The sequence below is a fragment of the Phyllobates terribilis genome, unplaced genomic scaffold (assembly GCF_046119375.1).
Source record: "Phyllobates terribilis strain yellow unplaced genomic scaffold, ASM4611937v1 Scaffold_1__5_contigs__length_1240528914, whole genome shotgun sequence".
Lineage (NCBI taxonomy): Eukaryota > Metazoa > Chordata > Amphibia > Anura > Dendrobatidae > Phyllobates > Phyllobates terribilis.
The window spans coordinates 164,650,777-164,667,247 of NW_027362761.1; the positions used below are offsets into that span (position 1 = coordinate 164,650,777).

General features: G+C 43.7%; 1 protein-coding gene across 5 annotated transcripts in view; it reads right to left on the reverse strand.

The window, feature by feature from the left end:
* The window catches only part of SMARCA2 (SWI/SNF related BAF chromatin remodeling complex subunit ATPase 2), a 274,907-nt gene that overhangs the window by 117,493 nt on the left and 140,943 nt on the right, over positions 1-16,471 (reverse strand). For all 5 annotated transcript variants that reach the window (XM_073669312.1, XM_073669320.1, XM_073669288.1 and 2 more), the window contains exons 19-21: positions 7,888-8,130; positions 7,622-7,735; positions 7,361-7,468 (exon numbers count right to left, since the gene is read on the reverse strand). In XM_073669312.1, coding sequence (XP_073525413.1) covers positions 7,361-7,468; positions 7,622-7,735; positions 7,888-8,130 — 465 coding nt within the window. The remainder of the gene's footprint in view (positions 1-7,360; positions 7,469-7,621; positions 7,736-7,887; positions 8,131-16,471) is intronic.

Consider the following 16,471-nt stretch of genomic DNA (forward strand, 5'->3'; position numbering starts at 1 on the left):
ATATACACTGCACAGCACCACTCCTCCTGTCCTGTATATATACACTGCACAGCAGCACTTCTCCTGTCCTGTATATATACACTGCACAGCAGCACTTCTCCTGTCCTGTATATATACACTGCACAGCAGCACTCCTCCTGTCCTGTATATATACACTGCACAGTACCACTCCTCCTGTCCTGTATATATACAATGCACAGCACCACTCCTCCTGTCCTGTATATATACACTGTACAGCACCACTCCTCCTGTCCTGTATATATACACTGCCCAGTACCACTGCTCCTGTCCTGTATATATACACTGCCCAGTACCACTCCTCCTGTCCTGTATATATACACTGCACAGCAGCACTCCTCCTGTCCTGTATATATACACTGCACAGCAGCACTCCTCCTGTCCTGTATATATACACTGCACAGTACCACTCCTCCTGTCCTGTATATATACACTGCACAGCACCACTCCTCCTGTCCTGTATATATACACTGCACAGCACCACTCCTCCTGTCCTGTATATATACACTGCACAGCACCACTCCTCCTGTCCTGTATATATACACTGCCCAGTACCACTCCTCCTGTCCTGTATATATACACTGCACAGCACCACTCCTCCTGTCCTGTATATATACACTGCACAGCACCACTTCTCCTGTCCTGTATATATACACTGCACAGCAGCACTCCTCCTCTCCTGTATATATACACTGCACAGCAGCACTCCTCCTGTCCTGTATATATACACTGCACAGTACCACTCCTCCTGTCCTGTATATATACACTGCACAGCACCACTCCTCCTGTCCTGTATATATACACTGCACAGCACCACTCCTCCTGTCCTGTATATATACACTGCACAGTACCACTCCTCCTGTCCTGTATATATACACTGCCCAGTACCACTCCTCCTGTCCTGTATATATACACTGCACAGCACCACTCCTCCTGTCCTGTATATATACATTGCACAGCAGCACTTCTCCTGTCCTGTATATATACACTGCACAGTACCACTCCTCCTGTCCTGTATATATACACTGCACAGCACCACTCCTCCTGTCCTGTATATATACACTGCACAGCACCACTTCTCCTGTCCTGTATATATACACTGCACAGCAGCACTTCTCCTGTCCTGTATATATACACTGCACAGCAGCACTCCTCCTGTCCTGTATATATACACTGCACAGCAGCACTCCTCCTGTCCTGTATATTCACACTGCACAGTACCACTCCTTCTGTCCTGTATATATACACTGCACAGTACCACTCCTCCTGTCCTGTATATATACACTGCACAGTACCACTCCTCCTGTCCTGTATATATACACTGCACAGCACCACTCCTCCTCTCCTGTATATATACACTGCACAGCACCACTTCTCCTGTCCTGTATATATACACACACTGCACAGTACCACTCCTCCTGTCCTGTATATATACACACTGCACAGCACCACTTCTCCTGTCCTGTATATATACACACACTGCACAGTACCACTCCTCCTGTTCTGTATATATACACTGCACAGCACCACTTCTCCTGTCCTGTATATATACACTGCACAGTACCACTCCTCCTGTCCTGTATATATACACTGCACAGTACCACCACTCCTGTCCTGTATATATTCACACTGCACAGCACCACTTCTCCTGTCCTGTATATATACACACACTGCACAGTACCACTCCTCCTGTCCTGTATATATACACTGCACAGCACCACTCCTCCTGTCCTGTATATATACACAGCACCACTCCTCCTGTCCTGTATATATACACTGCACAGCACCACTCCTCCTGTCCTGTATATACACACTGCACAGCACCACTTCTCCTGTCCTGTATATATACACTGCACAGTACCACTCCTCCTGTCCTGTATATATACACTGCCCAGTACCACTCCTCCTGTCCTGTATATATACACTGCCCAGTACCACTCCTCCTGTCCTGTATATATACACTGCACAGCAGCACTTCTCCTGTCCTGTATATATACACTGCACAGCAGCACTCCTCCTGTCCTGTATATATACACTGCACAGTACCACTCCTCCTGTCCTGTATATATACACTGCACAGCACCACTCCTCCTGTCCTGTATATATACACTGCACAGCACCACTCCTCCTGTCCTGTATATATACACTGCACAGTACCACTCCTCCTGTCCTGTATATATACACTGCACAGCACCACTCCTCCTCTCCTGTATATATACACTGCACAGCAGCACTCCTCCTGTCCTGTATATATACACTGCACAGCAGCACTCCTCCTGTCCTGTATATATACACTGCACAGTACCACTCCTCCTGTGCTGTATATATACACTGCACAGCACCACTCCTCCTGTCCTGTATATATACACTGCACAGCACCACTCCTCCTGTCCTGTATATATACACTGCACAGTACCACTCCTCCTGTCCTGTATATATACACTGCCCAGTACCACTCCTCCTGTCCTGTATATATACACTGCACAGCACCACTCCTCCTGTCCTGTATATATACATTGCACAGCAGCACTTCTCCTGTCCTGTATATATACACTGCACAGTACCACTCCTCCTGTCCTGTATATATACACTGCACAGCACCACTCCTCCTGTCCTGTATATATACACTGCACAGCACCACTTCTCCTGTCCTGTATATATACACTGCACAGCAGCACTTCTCCTGTCCTGTATATATACACTGCACAGCAGCACTCCTCCTGTCCTGTATATATACACTGCACAGCAGCACTCCTCCTGTCCTGTATATTCACACTGCACAGTACCACTCCTTCTGTCCTGTATATATACACTGCACAGTACCACTCCTCCTGTCCTGTATATATACACTGCACAGTACCACTCCTCCTGTCCTGTATATATACACTGCACAGCACCACTCCTCCTCTCCTGTATATATACACTGCACAGCACCACTTCTCCTGTCCTGTATATATACACACACTGCACAGTACCACTCCTCCTGTCCTGTATATATACACACTGCACAGCACCACTTCTCCTGTCCTGTATATATACACACACTGCACAGTACCACTCCTCCTGTTCTGTATATATACACTGCACAGCACCACTTCTCCTGTCCTGTATATATACACTGCACAGTACCACTCCTCCTGTCCTGTATATATACACTGCACAGCACCACTCCTCCTGTCCTGTATATATACACTGCACAGCATCACTCCTCCTGTCCTGTATATATACACTGCACAGCAGCACTCCTCCTGTCCTGTATATTCACACTGCACAGTACCACTCCTTCTGTCCTGTATATATACACTGCACAGTACCACTCCTCCTGTCCTGTATATATACACTGCACAGTACCACTCCTCCTGTCCTGTATATATACACTGCACAGCACCACTCCTCCTCTCCTGTATATATACACTGCACAGCACCACTTCTCCTGTCCTGTATATATACACACACTGCACAGTACCACTCCTCCTGTCCTGTATATATACACACTGCACAGCACCACTTCTCCTGTCCTGTATATATACACACACTGCACAGTACCACTCCTCCTGTTCTGTATATATACACTGCACAGCACCACTTCTCCTGTCCTGTATATATACACTGCACAGTACCACTCCTCCTGTCCTGTATATATACACTACACAGTACCACCACTCCTGTCCTGTATATATTCACACTGCACAGCACCACTTCTCCTGTCCTGTATATATACACACACTGCACAGTACCACTCCTCCTGTCCTGTATATATACACTGCCCAGTACCACTCCTCCTGTCCTGTATATATACACTGCACAGCAGCACTTCTCCTGTCCTGTAAATATACACTGCACAGCAGCACTCCTCCTGTCCTGTATATATACACTGCACAGTACCACTCCTCCTGTCCTGTATATATACACTGCACAGCACCACTCCTCCTGTCCTGTATATATACACTGCACAGCACCACTCCTCCTGTCCTGTATATATACACTGCACAGTACCACTCCTCCTGTCCTGTATATATACACTGCACAGCACCACTCCTCCTCTCCTGTATATATACACTGCACAGCAGCACTCCTCCTGTCCTGTATATATACACTGCACAGCAGCACTCCTCCTGTCCTGTATATATACACTGCACAGTACCACTCCTCCTGTCCTGTATATATACACTGCACAGCACCACTCCTCCTGTCCTGTATATATACACTGCACAGCACCACTCCTCCTGTCCTGTATATATACACTGCACAGTACCACTCCTCCTGTCCTGTATATATACACTGCCCAGTACCACTCCTCCTGTCCTGTATATATACACTGCACAGCACCACTCCTCCTGTCCTGTATATATACATTGCACAGCAGCACTTCTCCTGTCCTGTATATATACACTGCACAGTACCACTCCTCCTGTCCTGTATATATACACTGCACAGCACCACTCCTCCTGTCCTGTATATATACACTGCACAGCACCACTTCTCCTGTCCTGTATATATACACTGCACAGCAGCACTTCTCCTGTCCTGTATATATACACTGCACAGCAGCATTCCTCCTGTCCTGTATATATACACTGCACAGCAGCACTCCTCCTGTCCTGTATATTCACACTGCACAGTACCACTCCTTCTGTCCTGTATATATACACTGCACAGTACCACTCCTCCTGTCCTGTATATATACACTGCACAGTACCACTCCTCCTGTCCTGTATATATACACTGCACAGCACCACTCCTCCTCTCCTGTATATATACACTGCACAGCACCACTTCTCCTGTCCTGTATATATACACACACTGCACAGTACCACTCCTCCTGTCCTGTATATATACACACTGCACAGCACCACTTCTCCTGTCCTGTATATATACACACACTGCACAGTACCACTCCTTCTGTTCTGTATATATACACTGCACAGCACCACTTCTCCTGTCCTGTATATATACACTGCACAGTACCACTCCTCCTGTCCTGTGTATATACACTGCACAGCACCACTCCTCCTGTCCTGTATATATACACTGCACAGCACCACTCCTCCTGTCCTGTATATATACACTGCACAGCACCACTCCTCCTGTCCTGTATATTCACACTGCACAGTACCACTCCTTCTGTCCTGTATATATACACTGCACAGTACCACTCCTCCTGTCCTGTATATATACACTGCACAGTACCACTCCTCCTGTCCTGTATATATACACTGCACAGCACCACTCCTCCTCTCCTGTATATATACACTGCACAGCACCACTTCTCCTGTCCTGTATATATACACACACTGCACAGTACCACTCCTCCTGTCCTGTATATATACACACTGCACAGCACCACTTCTCCTGTCCTGTATATATACACACACTGCACAGTACCACTCCTCCTGTTCTGTATATATACACTGCACAGCACCACTTCTCCTGTCCTGTATATATACACTGCACAGTACCACTCCTCCTGTCCTGTATATATACACTGCACAGTACCACCACTCCTGTCCTGTATATATTCACACTGCACAGCACCACTTCTCCTGTCCTGTATATATACACACACTGCACAGTACCACTCCTCCTGTCCTGTATATATACACTGCCCAGTACCACTCCTCCTGTCCTGTATATATACACTGCACAGCAGCACTTCTCCTGTCCTGTATATATACACTGCACAGCACCACTCCTCCTGTCCTGTATATATACACTGCACAGTACCACTCCTCCTGTCCTGTATATATACACTGCACAGCACCACTCCTCCTGTCCTGTATATATACACTGCACAGCACCACTCCTCCTGTCCTGTATATATACACTGCACAGTACCACTCCTCCTGTCCTGTATATATACACTGCACAGTACCACCACTCCTGTCCTGTATATATTCACACTGCACAGCACCACTTCTCCTGTCCTGTATATATACACACACTGCACAGTACCACTCCTCCTGTCCTGTATATATACACTGCACAGCACCACTCCTCCTGTCCTGTATATATACACAGCACCACTCCTCCTGTCCTGTATATATACACTGCACAGCACCACTCCTCCTGTCCTGTATATACACACTGCACAGCACCACTTCTCCTGTCCTGTATATATACACACACTGCACAGTACCACTCCTCCTGTCCTGTATATATACACACACTGCACAGTACCACTCCTCCTGTCCTGTATATATACACTGCACAGTACCACTCCTCCTGTTCTGTATATATTCACACTGCACAGTACCACTCCTCCTGTTCTGTATATATTCACACTGCACAGTACCACACCTCCTGTCCTGTATATATTCACACTGCACAGTACCACTCCTCCTGTCCTGTATATATTCACACTGCACAGTACCACTCCTCCTGTTCTGTATATATTCACACTGCACAGTACCACTCCTCCTGTTCTGTATATATTCACACTGCACAGTACCACACCTCCTGTCCTGTATATATACACTGCACAGTACCACTCCTCCTGTCCTGTTGTCGGACAGGCATCAATATTGGTTTAGTATTTTCAATATTACTATGGCCAAATAAAAATAAATATTGGAAAACCTGTTTAAATTGATTATCCCAAGTAATCCCCTCTCCTCTGGAGAGGGGATAACTGTCCAATCGCTGGAGGTCCGACTGTTGGGACCCCCATGATCCCGAGAATCGGAGCTCTGTAGAGCACCGTGTAAATGGAGCTGTGGCCGATCATACGCACTGTGGCGCCATTCACATGCGGCTCTTCAAATAACTCCTTTTAGGATAGTGAGGGGCACGACAAAATAAAGAAAAATTCACTGATCGGGGGTAATGAGTGTTAGGGTACGTGCACACGATCAGTAATTGCTGCGGGATTTGTAAAAATCCCACGTCCACTTTGCGTCTCCGTGCACTTGCAGATCTCCTGCAGACAGACATGTGGCGCGTCTTTCCAGACCGCAGCATAACAATGTCTCTTGCGGAGTCACTAGTCTCCGCAAGAGAAATGATATCAGTGCAATGTATAGGATGCGGTGAATCTACATGGTTCAATGGACACATGCGGATTCACCTGCGTGCAGCGCTTTGGACGCAGCATAAAGTATACTGCGTTTAAGCGCTGCCGATACTGACCGTGTGCACATACCCTTATAGAATGTGGACTGGTGGGGTTTGTGGCAGGGCTGCTTTTTTGACCCAGTCCGGCCCTGGTCTTAGCCACCCCCCACACACAGATCTAAAATTGATAGCCTATCCTAAAGGCTGGATAATCTCTTGAAAGTCAACACCTGTCACCCACATAAAATAAACAAATCTATTCAATCCTCATGTCCAGCACTCATCAACACACCTTCTTATCTTTTTCTGAACCGTCGGTAAGGAGAATGCCTTTTCCTTGCATATGGCGATAAAGAATCTTCTGGAGGGCTGACATATCACATTTGATTACATATTCAACCTGAAAGAAATAAGGAGGAAAAAGTCTGCAAAAACAAACTGAATGTTGTGTGCCATGGCTGCTGATGGCCACAAAGGACATGCCACCGGCTCCATGATAGAATGATTTACACACAAAATGGTGGTAGAAAAATAAACAGTTACTTTTACAAACCTTTTCTGGTAACTGGGACTCCACTTCTTTTTTCAACCGTCTTAACAGGAATGGTCGCAAAACTTTATGTAGACGCCGAATGATCAGTATAGTTTCTTCTTCATTTAAATCCACCTAGCAGATGGGGAAAAAAAAAACTATGGAAACTGGACCTTACAAAAGATAGCAATTCACATTATAAAATCTATGTTTTTAGGGCAAGTCTAGCTACTTTATGCGACTCCAGATCAACATATCTCTCCAGACCAGTAACTACAGTACATTACCCTCTCTCCTGTCATGGCAAATGGAGCATTGAACCACTGTTCAAAGGTGCTGCAGCTTTTAAAGATGGTGGGCAAAAGAAAATTCAGCAGGGCCCAAAGCTCGGGCAGTTTGTTCTGGAGTGGAGTGCCTGTAAGAAGTATACGTCTAGGAGCCACATAATGGGTGTTCAGCACTTGTGTTAACTTGCAGTGGTGATTCTTCATTCGATGGCCTTCATCCACAATCATGTACTTCCATCGTATCTACAAAAAGAATAAAATACATTGAGAAAAAACATAGGGCTTTCATCTACAGCAGAGCTAAAAATCATGCCAGCCATAACAAGATACCGATGTTCAGGTTTTACCACGTTTCTGAAACTCTAATCGGCAAACAAAATATACATTTTGTGAGCCAGTTTTTCTCCTAAAGTGAACCTGTCACCAGGTCAAAAGTGACTAGTCCTTGCTTTAAGGCTTACTCACACTGGCGTATAACACGGCCAAAAGCTATGCAATGTTTTGTCAGATAGCACCCGAGCCCAATGTTATACTATGGGGCATACAAATGTATGGGTGCGTGCGAAACATCGGACTGCACTCTGATGTCACCCGAGTGCAGTCTGATGTACGCGCACAGAGACTATGGAGAAATTAAGTTCTCTGTCTTCTTCATACCTGGGATGTGATTCTCTCATGCAAAAGAATAGGATCACACTCAAATGACAATTGGCTCAATATGAGTTGAGTGTCATTGGCCTAAGTGGTCTGATTCTCTAGCATGAGAGAACATATGTTAGACCACGGCCCCACTATCAGTATTTGGTCAGTATTCGGACAGTATTTTTTCTCAGGAGTGGGAGCCAAAACCAGGTGAGGAACAATCAGATAAAAGGTCTAATAGAAACAAGTCACCAATTCTGCATTTATCACCCACTCCTGGTTTTGGCTCCCACTCCTGAGAAAAAATACTGACCGAATACTGACCAGATACTGATAGTGGGGCCGTAGCCTAAGTGTGAGTGTACCCTTAATTTTATTCCCACGGCTTAAGTGTACCATTTTTTTTTTTAATCTGACATACTGTTTGAGAGATATGGGCCTTTTTATTTGGTGCAAATTTGTATGGTCTTTACGAAGTTGCTTAACCTGTTGGTCACAGGGTTCTCTGGGGTCGTGACTTTAGGTAGCACCGCCCCATTGGTAAAGAGCATAAAAAGTAGCAACAAATAAAAATGTCCACATGTCTGGAAGCATATGGCAAATTTATTTTAAAAAAAATGCACACTCAGGAACAGCAAGAATAAGATAAGAGCAAAAAGTAGCCAAGGAACAAGATAGGAATTTCCAGTTCGCAATGTAAAATTACAACACGTCACATATTAGGACTTTGCAAGAGTGAAGTCACACAAGGGGGCAATGGAGGTAACCATGAGCTCAGTTACTTAGACATAACGGATCGTACAATAAATATATTTTCTGCAGCCTGCACAACGCTTCATATATGGAGAGCTACCCAAAGCACCTTCCCAGGATGCAATTCTTTAGTCAGACCGAGTTCTTGCCAACAACTTCAAATAAAATCATTTTAATGCCTCAGTAAGTCCCCATCAACTCTCTTCCATGCATTAATGGGATTATATCTCAATCCATCAAAACAATGTAGGACCAGGCAATTTGTAAATACCATGTAAATAGAATAGTCAGAAAGCGCTCATTTCCATCTGCTAATAATCCTCTCAGCTGACCACACTGGCATCAACAAAAGCCGCACATAATAATGCAGAATACTGAAGCGCTGACTGAACGACAAGAATCCTAAAGGAAACGTCCACCTTCACTAGATTTCCTTTTGCTCCAGTAATAACTGAAGCAACTTTGTATCCACAGCAGCCATGCAGATTTAGCGGTCTTTACAGTAGGGCTATGTGCACACTGTGCGCTTTTTTCTACGCGGACATGCACCAAAAACACTAGGTAATCCGTCTGCCAGCTAAAGTAATGACAATCCTGATGTGCTGTGCGTATTATTCGGAAATTTCCGCTTAGGATTGTCACTGCGCTAAAATCCGCAGCATGTCCATTCTTTGTAGCGTTTCTGCAGAGCAAAAACGCTCAAAGAATGGTACCGGGGCCGGGGAAGAAGGCTACTTCTCCCATCATCCGACCACAGCTCCTGCTGATAGCAGCGAGAGCGGCGCTGATGAGGGGAGAAGTAGTGTCCTCAACCGAGCAGCCGTCTGTGCGGCGACTGTTAAGAAAAAAAAAAAAAAAAAACACCTTATTCTCACCTGCCTGGCGTCCTCCCGATGTCCCCCGGCGGTACACTAACGGGAGCGCGCTCGCTCCCAGCAGTATACATCGTTGCGCGGCCGGGACTGAATTAACCAGCTGGAGATCAGCTGACGAGACCTCAGTTTACAGCACCGGAATTTTCCCACAAATGTTCCGACACAGCACTCATGCAGTAAATGAGGTCACTGGAGCATATCAGCTGATGAACTCAGCCTGCAGCACAGCACTGTACACTGACAGGAGTGATTACAGCAATCACATCAGAAATGACCCAGATCGCCGTGGGACATTCTGGATCACGTCATGACGGCGGACATGCGAGGGATATGGTTATTTTTTTTGTTTTGTTTGTTTATCTAACCAGTAAAGGATAAGCCAATAGCTGTGGGCTGTTATTCTTAGCCAGGGAGCATTTTTGGATAATGGCCCCTTCCCCGGCTACTAATATCAGCTCCCAGCGGTTGGCTTTCCCTCTGCTGGTTATAAAAAGGATGCGGGAACCCACGCCATTTTTTTTTTTAAATTATAGGCTATGTGCCCACAATCTGAACGTAGCAGCACTTTGGATGCAGCATATTTTTGCTGTGTCTAAAACGTTGCATTCCATTGAATGCAAGTAAAGCCACATGTGTTCACTGAATCATGTGGATTTACTGCATTCAATACATTCCAGTGGTCAAGAATCTGCTGCAGAGACTTGCAACTCCGCAAGAGAATTTGACATGCTGCGGTCCTGAAAGACGCGCCGCATGTCCGTGTCCACGGGTGATTCACAGCCTCAGATGCATGCATAGTGGACATGGGATTTCTAGAAATCCCATCCACTATACTGTAACATCTGGCCTCTGCGGGTTTGACACTGCATAAAACACGCAACTTCAAACCTGCAGCGGCTGCTGATCATGGCCACGTACCAAAACTCACCCGCATGTCAATTTCTGTAGTGGAGACGCTAGTCTCTGCTGCAGATTTTGGCTGATTGAAACATTATCATAAGCGATGGTTCCGCATGTACTGACAACAAAAGTGCGGCATTAGAACACAGCGTTTTGGACGCAGCGAAAATATGCTGAGACCAAAGCGCTTCTGATTTCTGATCATGAGAACGTAGCGGCTAACGAAACATCTGTGAGCTGTTATCAATAGCCAGGGAACACGTTTGCCTAATGGCACATTCCTAGGCTAAAAATAGCAGCTCTCAGCTGCCCTAGAAATTACTTGAATGGAAATGCTAATGAGATTGTGTTTATTGGTTTACCTGAAACCTAGCCCTTTTGTTTAGTGATGACAAGGTGTCAATCAGATCCTTTCATTACTAAACCTAATTAAAGAGTTCAACACACGCACAGTAAAACACTTTGAAATACAAGAGACACATTCTTTAATCATTTAAAATTAACCAATATACTCACCCCAGGTCTGACGGTAATCCAAGGGTTAAAGCGGCGTCCCACGTTTCTTTTTTCAAATATCTTTATTTAACTCCGAAAAGCATTCACTGATGTACAAATAAGCATGAAAGACACTACAAAATCGCACGTTTTTTTCTGCAGCGTTTTTCCTGCCAGCAGATGCAGAAACGCTGAAGAAATTTCTGCAATCAAATCCTGAACGTGCACTTAGCCTAAGAGTAAAAACAAACCATGCGCAGTCTGACCTTGCACTCCTTCCATCTTCAGTACATACGTAAGTACACTACTGTTCAAAAGTTTTGGGTCCTCCAGACAATATGTTATCCTTATTTATCAAATGAGTTGCAAAATTATTAGAAAATACAGTCCAGACATTGACAAGGTTAGAAATAATGATTTTTATTTGCAATAATTTTCTCCTTCAAACTTTGAGTTCATCAAAGAATGCTCCCTTTGCAGCAATTACAGCATTGCAGTCCCAAAGGACATTCTAGCCGTTAATTTGCTGAGGTAATCTAGAGAAATTTCACCCCATGCTTCCCGAAGGTCAAGCTGCTCCCACAACAGCTCAATAGGGTTGAGATCTGGTGACTGCGCTGGTCACTCCATTACAGATAGAATTCCAGCTGCCTGCTTCTTCCCTAAATAGTTCATGCGTAATTTGGAGGTGTGCTTTGAGTCATTGTCCTGTTGTAGGATAAAATTGGCTCCAATCAAGCGCTGTCCACAGGGTATGGCATTTCGTTGCAAAATGGAGTGATAGCCTTCCTTATTCAAAATCCCATAAACCTTGTACAAATCTCCCACTTTACCAGCACCAAAGCAACCCCAGACCATCACATTACCTCCACCATGCTTGACAGATGACGTCAGGCACTCTTCAAGCATCTTTTCAGTTGTTCTACATCTCACAAATGTTCTTCTGTGTGATCCACACACCTCAAACTTTGATTCGTCTGTCCATAAAACTTTTTTCCAATCTTCCTCTGTCCAGTGTCTGTGTTCTTTTGCCCATATTAATCTTTTCCTTTTATTAGCCAGTCTCAGATATGGCTTTTTCTTTGCCACTTTGCCCTGAAGGCCAGCATCCCGGAGTCACCTTTTCACTGTAGACGTTGACACTGGCGTTTTGCGTGTACTATTTAATGAAGCTGCCAGTTGAGCTGTCGATTTCTCAAACTAGAGACTCTAATGTACTTGTCTTGTTGCTCAGTTGTGCAGCGGGGCCTCCCACTTCTCTTTCTACTCTGGTTAGAGCCTGTTTGTGTTCTCCTCTGAAGGGAGTAGTACACACTGTTGGAGGAAATCTTCAGTTTCTTGGCAATTTCTCGCATGGAATAGCCTTCATTTCTAAGAACAAGAATAGACTGTCGAGTTTCACATGAAAGTTCTCTTTTTCTGGCCATTTTGAGTTTCATAGAACAAACAAATGTAATGCTCCAGATTCTCAACTAACTCAAAAGGAAGGTAAATTTAATAGCTTCTCAAATCAGCCAAACCGTTTTCAGCTGAGCTAACATACTTGTGCAAGGGTTTTCTAAATATCCATTAGCCTTCTTACACAATGTACCATTAAAACACTGGAGTGGTGGTTGTTGGAAATGGGCCTCTATACACCTATGCAGATATTGCAATAAAAACAAGACGTTTGCAGCTAGAATAGTCATTTACCACAGTAACAAAGTATAGAGTATTTCTGATTCATTTAATGTTAGCTTCATTGAAAAAAAAGTGCTTTTCTGTCAAAAATAAGGAAATTTCTAAATGACCCCAAACTTTTGAACGGTAGTGTGTGTATTTCTTGGGAGACCTACCAAATGTGGCAATTTGTTACCATGAAGACTTAGACTGGATTAGTAAAAAAACAAAAAAAAAAAACACATGTAAAAGAGGATTGTTTTGACTATTTTCTGCATTGTATAGTGGTTCTTGTACGTACAATAACATCCACTGGCAAAGTTGCTACACTTTTCAATGTCGATGCATAGGGGCAATAATAAAATAGTTAACAGCCACAAAGGCACAAGGAAGCTTCAGTCAATGTCTATGGGGTGGGCAGAAAACCGCACAGTACAGCGTGTGGCTATTTTTGTTGGCCCCACAAAGGTGGAGGTGGAGGGGGGCGGGGACGGTACGACATGTGGCAGTGCACATATGAACACCTCCATTCAAGGACTTGCTCAGCGTAGTCAAGCAAAAAGGAGGAACAGATGGCTCAGTATCTTTATTATAGTGGTCAGTGGGGTTCCCAGTGATCAGACAATTCTCCTCTAGATAAGCGATAAATGTCCACGGTTAGATAACAGCTATAAGAATATAATAGAGAAAAATGGTGCACACAGGATAACCCTGCCTAACTGCATAATGCAACCTCATATTGAGTGATTCATTTAGACCAATATGAACTGTCGGCTTTAAACAAGTTTCTCACAACCTTTACTAGTTGGCGTACATTCAGCTAGGCAAGCTCCCCACATAATTGTCACACAGAGACACCTCTACAGAGCATGAAATAAGTAGTGGACACGTCACCAATTTTCAAAGCAAATATATTTCTGAATTTGCTATTGACATGAAATTCTCACCAGATGTTGGTAACAACCCATCCAATCCACACAGGCAAAGAAATCAAATTAGATGTCCATTGTATAATAATGAGAAATGACACATGTAAGCAGTATTGAACTCACTCACTGAAATGTATTTAATACTTCGTACAAAGGCCTTTGTTGATGACAGCTTCAAGACTCCTCCTGTATGGAGAAACTAGTCACATGCATTGTCCAGCTGTGATTTTGGCCCATTCTTCAACATAAACACTTTTCAAATCCAAAAGGTTATGTGGGCGCCTTTGACCCCTGTGCTTTAGTTGCTTTCATAAATTTTCTATTGGATTCAGATCAGGTGATTGGTTTCAGAGAATAAAAATAAAGCTGCCAGAATGGCTCAGCCAATGAAGAGTTTCCTTGGATGTGTGCTTGGAATTATTGTCTTGCGGAAATGTCCACCCTCATTTCATCTTCATCATCCTGGTAGATTGCAACAGATTTTTATTAAGAATGCATTTGTTCATTATCCTTTCTTAAATTATATGACGTTTGCCAGTGCCTTATGCTGAAAAACAGCCCCACACCATGATGTTCCCAACTCCAAACTTCACTGTTGGTATGGTGTTTTTGGGGTGACATGCAATGCCTATTGGCCTCTAAACATGGTGTGTATTATGGCATCCAAAGAGTTCAATTTTGGTCTCATCTGACCAGACTATATTCTCCCAGTATTTTACTGGCTTGTCTAAATGTTGATAAGCCAACTTGAAATGCAGTTGACCATGTTTTTTGTTCAGCAATGGAGTCTTGCGTGGAGAGCATGAATACAGGCCATGAAGGTTGATTCATTACTTAGTTTTCTTACAAACAATTGTACCTGCTGATTCCAGGTCTTTCTGCAGCTCTCCACTGTTGGTCCTGGACTCTTGGACATCTCTATTGAACTCTTTCCACTCCTCTGTCTAAAATCTTGTGGTGAGCACCTGGTTGTGGCTGGTTTATGGAGAACGGATGTTCTTTCCCCTTCCGGATTATGGCTCCAACAGTGCTCACTGGAACCTTCAGTAGTTTAGAAATTCTTCTCTAACCAATGCCATCAGTATGTTTTTCAACAATAAGGTTACGAAGGTCTTGGGACAGCTCACTGTTTTTACCCATCATGGGATGTTTCTTGTGTGGCACCTTGGTAAGGAGACCTTTTTATACACAATTCGTTGAATCAGGTAATTATATTTTTCACAAAGTGGCAGGATAAATTTCTAATTTCTGATCGATTTCAGCTGGTGTCATGACTTTACATGGCTTTTTGCACTGCTCTTTCAGGTGTTTAAATACGTTTTCCCTGTGTCATTTCACATTACACAACTGACACCATGAAAAAAGGAGAAACATTGCTCATCGTACTTGATTATTGAAACCTGTCTATTATCAGGAGTGCCTTTCCAATGCTGCTGACCCACAGAAATGTCCAAACGAATAAAGAGGGGATAGGCACATCCAAATAAAAATCTTTAACCTTTATTTCACAAGAACAGGATTAAACGTTCCACATAGGTGATGGTAATAAAACCGCTCTGATGCGCTTCTGGCGCCCACTGCACATTTAGTCAAACAGCATGACCATGACTAAGGGCACCAGAAATGCGTCAGAGCAGTTTTATTACCAACACCATCCCTATGTGGAACTTTTAATCCTATTCTTATGAAATAAAGGTTAAAGATTTTTACTTGGCTGTGCCTATCCCCTCTTTTTTTCATTTACACATAACTTAATTAATGGAAATCTATGGTTTGATTTCTTTGCTTGTGTGGATTCGATGGGTCTTCTGAGAATTTCAGAACAGATCGGACCACACCATTGGTGTGTATACTAAAAGGTCTTTTTAGTGTTATGCAGAGCGCATTGGGTTTAGAATATATTTTATATATATATATATATATATATATATATATATATTTATTTATTATATATATATATACACACACACATATACATACAGTACAGTACAATACAAAAGTTTGGACACACCTCATTTAAATATTTTTCTGTATTTTCTTGACTATGAAAATTGTACATTCACACTGAAGGCATCAAAACTATGAATTAACACATGTAGAATTATGTAATTAACAAAAAAGTGTGAAACAACTGAAAATATGTCTTATATTCCTTTCGCTTTGATGACTGCTTTGCACACTCTTGGCATTCTCTTGATGAGCTTCAAGAGGTAGTCACCGGAAATGGTTTTCACTTCACAGGTATGCCCTGTCAGGTTTAATAAGTGGGATTTCTTGCCTTATAAATGGGGTTGGGACCATCAGTTGTGTTGTGCAGAAGTCAGGTGGATA